Source organism: Grampus griseus (genome assembly GCF_964374135.1).
Source record: "Grampus griseus genome assembly, chromosome: 13".
In the NCBI taxonomy this organism is placed as follows: Eukaryota; Metazoa; Chordata; class Mammalia; order Artiodactyla; family Delphinidae; genus Grampus; species Grampus griseus.
The window spans coordinates 59,839,561-59,848,346 of NC_139007.1; the positions used below are offsets into that span (position 1 = coordinate 59,839,561).

Below are 8,786 nucleotides of genomic sequence, written 5' to 3' on the forward strand. Positions count from 1 at the left end.
GTAGATAGATTTTTTGGTACTTTCTCTGTCATCACCCTAATGATCCTAGAAAGCACTTATTGTCTTAATTCACCAGAGTTAAGGTGTGAAGATATCTTGGAAAAGCCACAGAGTCTTATAGGGTGTTGGCAGGAGGTGGTTGATCCCTGCCTGCATTTTAATTGGTGTTTTCTGGGGGGAAGCGGGGAGCCAGAGGATGCTAGTGAGATTTGTGGGTGGAAGGCCCAGAAACAGCAAAAGGATGTGGTCGGTTTCCTAAAGTGCTCAGTTTCAGGCAGCTATGACCTGTTAAGAAGGAAAGCGGGCCTTAGGAGATGGGCCCCCCCGGAGAAGGAGCTTCAGTAGGGCCCGCTCCTCCCCAGACCGGCCAAGAGTGGGAGAAGGTGACTGGTATTTGCATCCTGCAATGGAGTTTATCCACATTGCAAGCTGGAAATCAGGGGCTGTGCGTGAGTTTCCCTCCGGTTGTGAAAGGGGTCTAAGAGAGTTGCTGGGGCCTCGCAGGCCCCTCCCCTGGGCTGCAAGGATCCGCCTCTATTCCCCAGATAAATTCCTAGTGTCCACCAAATTCCTCAGCGCTCTCTCACACTCCTCTACGGCCACGACTCCGGGGGTGGGGAAACAGCGTCGGCTTCCTGCCCGCAGAAGCCCTCGCGGCTCCTTCTCAAGACTGCGAAGGGGAAAGGGGTGTGAGACCCAACCAGATCCGCAACTCCCGGCTCCCAAGCCGAGGTGGCTGCCCCACACTCCACGTTCGGGGGGTCCATTGGTTTCGGGGTCTCTCTCCTCTCTTCCCTTTCTCCTCTCTCCCTTCCCTGTCTCTCTCATCCTCTCCCCCAAACATGTCCACCGGCTCCCTCAGCGATGTGGACGACCTTCAAGAGGTGGAGATGCTGGACTGCGACGGGCTGAAAATGGACTCGAACAAGGAGTTTGTGACTTCCAACGAGAGCACCGAGGAGAGCTCCAACTGCGAGACCGGCTCTCCCCAGAAGGGCCGCGGCGGCCTGGGCAAGAGGAGGAAGGCTCCCACCAAGAAGAGCCCCTTGAGCGGGGTCAGCCAGGAAGGGAAGCAGGTCCAGCGCAATGCGGCCAACGCGCGCGAGCGGGCCCGGATGCGGGTGCTGAGCAAGGCCTTCTCCAGGCTCAAGACCACGCTGCCCTGGGTGCCCCCGGACACCAAGCTCTCCAAGCTGGACACGCTTAGGCTGGCGTCCAGCTACATCGCCCACTTGAGGCAGATCCTGGCCAACGACAAGTACGAGAACGGTTATATTCACCCGGTCAACCTGGTAAGTTCTCCGGTGCGGCGGCGGCGTCCCGGGGAGGGGGGCGGCGGCGACCCAGCGCGGCTGCACGGGGTCCCCGGTGAGAGGGTGCGCGCCAGCCTGGGAGCCGCGCATCTTAGTCACCGCCAGCCAGCGTCTCTAGGGAACCGGTGCAGGCGATCCCCACACGGCCCTCACTCTCTGCCTTCCAAGCCGCGGGAATGCGTTGATTTATGCGAGTATTTGACGTGGCAGCCCAATTAGGAGTTTGCAGGCGTATCGAGCTGGCAAAGAGGAGGGATCCCGCCGCACTCGCGCCAGCGCCTTCAGGGCCGGTGCGGGACAGCGAACACGGACAAGATGCTGCGCGCTGAGGCGGCATTTTAGTAATACTTCTATTCTTTCAGCTGAAGAGTAGAACTTGATTCCCCACCCCCTCTAATTCCTGTAAATAAGAACAGCCAACTCTGTTTCTTTCCCAAGGATATGTAGACCCTTTACATATGGACACATCATGCCCCCCCATAATTGTCACATAAGTCCCCAACTGTTTAAATATTCTGCACTTCTCCTACAGATGGATTAACATTCTCGAATCCCAGAATTTCTAGCAAATACCAGCATAATCAGAACATTATCACGAGTATTAGTGTAATAAATAATATTAAAATAGGTCACTCTCCTTCAAGTTTAAGAACATGATACTTTTTATCTTAAAGAATAATGCTCATTGAGTCTAATATTTTTCTCAACCGCATTTTACTGTTTAAGAACTATATTTTAATTCCTTTTTCGTTTGATTTAATTTTAAACCTTCCAGGGGCTAAAGAAAAACAAAAACTAACTACCACCTCTGTTTATATATGATAAGAAGGAGAGGTTTTCCTCTTAAAAGTCTTCTTATCGGTGGGCACTAGAGAGAGAGGTTTGAAGGTTTGAATTGTCTTCTCTCTGAATTGGTTCCAGGAATTGGGGGGGGGATGCAAAACCACATTTTGCTGTGAAAAATATTTTTCCTTCTAATTAAAAGTCAGGGTTTTTGAATGAGGAAACAGCTTTTTAAAATCTGGAACGAAAATGAAAGCAGTGCCTTCATTTACAACTGCTGCTGCCTTCATCTTTGAATAAGAAACTTAAGGGAGCTTTATTATACACAGAACGGGGAAGGGAAGAGAAAGCTATGCTTGCTCAGCCCAGTAGGAACACAATGTGAAAACACACGGCTATATTCTTTTATTAACATTATTTGTTTTTAAGAGCTGGCGATTAATTTAGAAACTGTGGTTAAAACCGGCGTTTGTGATGGAGGAAACTAAAGATAGAAGTAGGGAAATCCATAGGGGTGAAAAGAGAGGGCTGGGAAGCCTGACCAGCACGTCAGAAGAGGGCCAGCAGGGCGCTTCACCTTGAACCCGGCGCCCAGTGGCGCGAGGTCCTTCTCGGCTTCCCTGCTCCGTTCACCCTAGCATCTGCCTCCGGGCTGTGGCAGGGCAGGAGCCACTTTGGGCTTTCCAAGGGTCTCCTCTCTTGGGTTTCACTTCAAACCCAGGGCGAGCCCCTCTTTGCTCTACCACCTCGAGCTGTGGCTTGGCGCCAACGCCGCTTTCTGCTTTACCCAGCCACAGGGCGCACTAGGTCACCGGGAAAACTGCAGAGATAACGGGCCTCTCCAACTCACTGCCTGCCCCCCACCGCGCCCTTTCCTTTGGGCGCCCTTTCCTTTGGTCTCGGGCTCCCGCCTCATCCCACCCCTCCTCCATGGCCACTTACCTCCTCCACCCTCTTCTCTCCTGCAGACGTGGCCCTTTATGGTGGCCGGGAAACCCGAGAGTGACCTGAAAGAAGTGGTGACCGCAAGCCGCTTATGTGGAACCACGGCGTCCTGACCTTGGAGGTGCGAGTCTGGGAAAGGCGCGCTCCCGGGGCGGGGGGGTGGGGGGGAGCGGGCCCCGGGAAGGCGACCCTTGCCCTCCCTGCTCTCTGTCTCTTCTTCCCCCTTGCAACTCTCCTCTCCCTTTCCCACCCCTCGAGAACACTTTACAGCGACGAGGAGATTCGTTTCCAAACCAGAGGACATCAATTGTACTTACAACGATTCCCATCTATTTAACTTTATTAACTTCTACCGTGAATGACTCTGCGAGCCTTGCTGGTCCAAGTGCAATATGTAATTATAAATATATAAATAGATAATAAGAGCCTATCAATGTGTATCTTTTGTACAATATGTTGTAAAATGTAGATCATAGAATAGCTGACTTTGACAGTCACATTTATAAAGTAATTCACTTAAAGATATATATTTTTTTCAAACAAGTTTTGTTACTTTCAAAAATAAATCTTTCTTTATATTGCTAAAAGCCCTGACATTTGGTGTGATTTTTTAAAATACATATTTGGAATAGAAAGATGGGGAACTATGGGGGAGCTATAAAATAAAAGTGGTTCTTTTGAATCTCAATCCAAACTTCTAGAGATAGTCAATGATTAAATACGATTTCCACTGTGAAGGTGCAGATCATATTTTGCACTGAAACCTCAAAAAGAAACTAGTCCCTCAAGTTTGCACGTTACTTTTCAGACAACTAGAAATAATGTAACTGTAAACAAAGAAAGGGAAGGATTAAAGTTATTAACAGTTACACGATTCAAGAGAAAAACACACCAGAAAAGAAAAATCTGATTTTCAGTTATTCCACAGTTTAATTGCTAACACGAGCAGGAAGGTAAACTCCACATTCTATAACTTTCCAGGCGCGTGCGTGAACCCAAGCAACCCATAGCTGCAAAACAGTGAAGAAGTACTGGGAGCGATGAAGAACATAAATGCCATACCTTTGGAATGTGTTTTACGATTTTCAAAGGGCTGCAACGTGTATTTTATATTTCTTATTAATAATTGATGATTACTTATAACAACGCGCATGCCTGCCTTTCGGTTACATTAGCCAGCGCGTTCAGCTCCTCTCCACGACTTCCGGTGGATTGGGTTTTAATTTAAACATCTTCCAGGCTACGGAACAGCTCGTTGGGGAAGATTAAGTTGAGATAAACAGAGAGGCGCGTCCGAGGAGCCTGGGACCGGGTTCCCTCTCTGCCCCAGCGCAGCCAGCGGCGGCCGATGCGCCAGATGCCACCGGGGCTGTTTAATGTTCGGGGTTATGACCGCAGTGTTTACAAGACGTCTTCGGTTATTTATACTGTTATTCCTCGCAGAGGGCCTTGAAACTTCCGCTTCATTTGCTCTTTCTTTTCGATTTTTTTTTTTTTTTTTCCTTTTTCTCGGCTCAGTTAGGTACCTTGAGTAAGGGCTCCCCCGCTCTTGCACTTACCTTCAACCAACACCAAAGGCCGCTTAGGGGGTGAAGCCCTCAGCCTGGACAGCAGGGAAGGAGCCGGCGATGCTCTTGACCCGGGGAACCGCTGTGCCAGGAGGGATGTTCTCTGCCAGAGACAGTTACCACGTTACCAAGTCCACATCTCCATTCTCCAAGCGCTGGGAACGCGGGTGACTCTTCATCCACGTACCTGCCATTCGCACGTCGGAGGACCTCTCAGGGTGTCAGGCTTCCCTCCCAGCCCCTTAACCCCCTACCCGGACTTGACCCTCAAGAGAGCATTTTAAGCTCTGGCCACCTCCACCTTTCCCAAATTCGCTTCTACCAGAGCGATGGACCTTCTACCCTCACTTCACGGATCCACAGTTCAAGTCAGAGATGCGTCCCAACGTGATTCAGTTGTCTGCGTCTCACGTTCAGCAAATTTTCCAAGCTCCCACTCACGTTTTTACAATAAATACTCAAAATTCTGAGCACTCTACGCAGGCGGCCCCCAGAGAAGAAATTTCTGCTTGCTCATTCTTTGACGACCCCCAACAGCAAAACAATTTGTTAAAAAAGTCCTCATGCCTCCCACCGACAACTTGCAGTCTGTGCTTTCAGCGCAAGGCCGGAAGCGGTGCACGCGGGACACGCAAGTTAAGCCCTAGTTTTGCGTCCAGTTCTTTCCTCAAAGTGTTTGGATTCTCAGTTCTCTCATCTCCAAAAGTGAGGATAAACGTGATTATAATGATAATAATAATCGTACTCATACATTTCCTCTTTCACCTCACAAAGACTTAGTGGTGCTCACATGAAGTTATAGTTTTGCAACAGCTTTGTAATGGAAAAGATCCGTGCACATATGGGTCACTTGTACTAAGTGGCTGGCGGTGAGCTGCCTATACTAGACCCGACCAGACCTGAAAGTACTCAGGCAGGAAGCTCGAGAGCATGCACAAGCTAGGGTCTTTTTATTGCAGGAACCAACACACCCCTCCAATGCAATGTTGAAGGTTACAACTTCCCTCTCTCTCTCTCTCTCTCTCTCTCTCTCTCACACACACACACACACACACACACACACACCCCTTTACCCCTCCTCGATGTTCTCCCATTTTGTCCAGAGCTTTATACCAATGTGACGATTTCCTAGAAATCCAGAGTCCAGAAAAATTCAGAGAACAAAGATAGGGAGTGGGACCAGCAAATATACGGGCTACACTGGTGCCTGGCTGTCTGGAAACCCTGAGCACAGGGGTCTCAGCCTTTGAGCCTGGGCACACTAGGGGACCCAAAGGTTGTCCACGGAAAGGAGCAAGCAACATGGTGGGAATGACAGGGTTGTGGCTACCACTAGCCCTGGCGCAGGACCACCCCCCTCCACACACACATCCACAGTCTAAACATCTCTCCTTCCCATGGACCCTTCTCTTCTGCCAGGTCGTCAGTCCTCCTGCACCCACCATGCCCTACGTCCCAATGTCTGGTGCTCTTCTCAAGCCTGTCCCAGCGGGATGTGACTTTGAGCCTACCGTGCCAGCACAGGTCCTTGGCATGTCTCGATTTTAAAGGAGGCAAGTGGTATCGGAAGGAGTGGGGGACCCCCTTTATCACAAGCCAGATAGTTAGGGGTGAGGGAGGTGTGACCTCTCAGTTATAAAAAATATCTTAGAAGGTGCTTTCTAAGATAGTCTAGAAGGAGAACAACCAAAGCAGGTTGTAGAAGCCTGGAAGGAAAATGACATGTTTCAAATAAGCATGTCTGTGAGTTCTCAGGAGGAGGAGACAGATACTGAAAGTGGACTGAAGCTGGGGAAGTCCCTTCTCCTCCCTTTTTCTCCCTCTCTCTCTCTCTCTCTCTCTCTCTCCCCCCCACACACTTCTGATTGCTTCTATGACTTCTTATAGGCAACTCACTGTGCTTCCCCACTGTCACTTCAGACTTCTTTCTAAACAGATAAGTAGTAAACAAGGTTGGTACCTGCTAGTTATATTTAGTGATCAGTGGGAAACACTGCCCAGGGAGGCTTCTGAGCCAGTGATTCCTGGGCGTGTATGGGAATCACCTGGACAGCTCCTGGAAGTAGAATGTTGGGCTCCATCCATTGAGTTCCAGATTCCAGAGGTGTGAGGTGGAGGTGAGGCCCCAGAATTTCTACTTCTAACAAGTTCCCAAAAGATGCTGAGGCTACTGGTCAGGAAACCACACTCAGAATCATTGTTTGGGGATCTGTCTCATTAAAGAAACAAAAGACGTTGAAGCGGAGAGAAAGAAAATATTTGGGAATTACTTTTTCTTAAGAGGCTGCATGTTCTGGGCTCCAGTTTCATTTACATTTCTACTTGCTCCACGGTGGCATGCAGTGTATTCTTAACGCTTAAATGCCGATCAAGACATCAAACCACTCGTCCTCAGAAAATATTAATAAAAGATTTGTGCAACCCTGGTGTATGGATGTGTGTGCGCGTCCATCTTGAGCTCTCAAAGAGATTTCAGGTGATGGATTAAAGGCCTGGATGGATTAGGGCCCGGCTGCTGTTGGCTCCGTTGCGACCCCTAAGGGGGAGAGAAATCCGAGCGCGCGGGACTCATGCCCTCTACAACTTCTCGGTTGCGCAGAGGGTCCCCGCGGTCCAATCCAGGTCAGCAAGGCTTTCCCCTTCACTCCAGGGGGAGTATGAGGGTTTGCTCTGGGCTGGGGTCCTGTGCTTCCGGCTGGTGGGAAGTCAGCCTGGGGTTGAGGTGCAGGGTCTCGAGCTGGTAGGGAGAACGTGGCAAGCGCCGGGTGGGGCTCTCGGGCAGGAAAGGGCCCCGAGCCAAGAGGCGGAGTAGGGAACGGCTCCTCTGAGGCTTTTCTACCCGGGAGACAAGTTTCTGGAAGTGGGCGGGAGGAGAAGGATGGAGAATCCGATTTCGAGCCCCAGCCTACACTGCCTCCTGGGTCCGCATCCCTTTCCGGGAGCCGCCTCCGAGACAGCCGGGTGCGTGTGCCAATGCGGACTGGTCCAGCGCAAAGACACCGCCCAGGGAAGCTTCTAGGGTAATGACCCTGCTCAGCCAACAAGGAAAGGCGCAGACTCCAGCCAGCTGGCGAGAGGAACTTCCTTTCTTAGCTTTGCATCCTTTTCTCCAAATTCTGGCGATGCCCTAGGAAACTCGCACGGTGCCAGTGGCATTCTTGAGAGCCAGGCTGGCTTCCTCCAGGCGTCGGGGTTCCGGGCGCCTTTGATCTTTCTATCTGGCAGGCTCAGCTGGTCCACCTCCAGCCCGTTCATGGGAATATTAACCACCCCAAGGACTAGGCTACAGATCCCTTCCCAGGGCAGAGGGAGGAGAAAGGGGTGGAAAGGGCAGAGAGAACAGTTGAGAATGTCTTCGAGTTATGAGACCAGACTCCTCGAGGCGACGTCATCTCATCTATTGTACCCAGCATCCAGCTTAGCGCCCGACACCTCAATACATGTTGAACCGCCAGTGAATCATTAACTCTCTGAGGCTATGGTGAAGGAAGAAGTTAGGATACAAGGCAGGTGGAGCAAAGAAACTGAGAGTGGGGCTGTTGCCATGGTTAAATTGAAACAAACCGGGACGTCCCTGGTGGTCCAGTGGGTAAGACTCCGGGCTCCCAGTGCAGGGGGCCGGGGTTGGATCCCTGCTCAGTGAACTAGATCCCACATGCACGGCACAACTAAGAGTCCACATGCGGCAACTAAAAGATCCCGCGTGCTACAGTGAAGATGGTGCAGCCAAAATAAATAAATAAATAAATAAAATATTTAAAAAATAAAATTTCTGAAAAAAAAAACAGAAAGAAACGGAACCTCTTAGTTGAAATCTGGGTGTATATTTGAGAAAAGAATAAAGCAAGCAGACATCTTGGGACCAGATGGCATCAGCTGGGGATGGGTTGTTTGAATTGCCCTTGCCCCTGACACTCAGATGAAGTCTGTTCTTTCCCCTCCCAGTAGAAGATGACATTATTAGTTTTGAATTTATATGGCCCTTAGGTCAGAATCATTAGCTTAAAAGGTGCTTTGAAGAGTGGAGATCATTTGAGAGACTTTATAGGATAAAATGTAGACTATACAACTGAAAGGATCCTTATTTTAAAATTAATCCAGGTGGTGATAAGCAAGTAATTTGTTGCCATTTGTGTGGGTTAGATCTACATCTAGTGGAGGGTATAGCGGAAAAAGC

At 49.9% G+C, this 8,786-nt stretch overlaps 1 protein-coding gene across 2 annotated transcripts; it reads left to right on the forward strand.

Annotated features, from left to right (window-relative positions):
- The first annotated feature begins 601 nt into the window (after nt 1-601).
- On the forward strand, nt 602-3,609 carry TCF21 (transcription factor 21). 2 transcript variants are annotated; one of them, XM_082669255.1, is made up of 3 exons: nt 602-1,292; nt 3,065-3,164; nt 3,226-3,609. In XM_082669255.1, exons 1-2 carry the CDS (start codon nt 843-845, stop codon nt 3,152-3,154), a joined length of 540 nt encoding a protein of 179 aa, XP_082525381.1. In that variant the 5' UTR covers nt 602-842; the 3' UTR covers nt 3,155-3,164; nt 3,226-3,609. The 2 variants fall into 2 exon arrangements, with proteins under 2 accessions (XP_082525381.1, XP_082525380.1); XM_082669254.1 differs by having other exon boundaries at nt 3,065-3,609.
- The last annotated feature ends 5,177 nt before the right edge of the window (nt 3,610-8,786 follow it).

What these genes read in the sequence shown, in the direction of transcription:
- TCF21 (XM_082669254.1), top strand. Translation starts at nt 843, where the DNA reads ATGTCCACCGGCTCCCTCAGCGATGTGGACGACCTTCAAGAGGTGGAG. An exon ending in ATATTCACCCGGTCAACCTG is followed by an intron (nt 1,293 to 3,064) that starts GTAAGTTCTCCG and finishes TCTCTCCTGCAG; the next exon opens with ACGTGGCCCTTTATGGTGGC.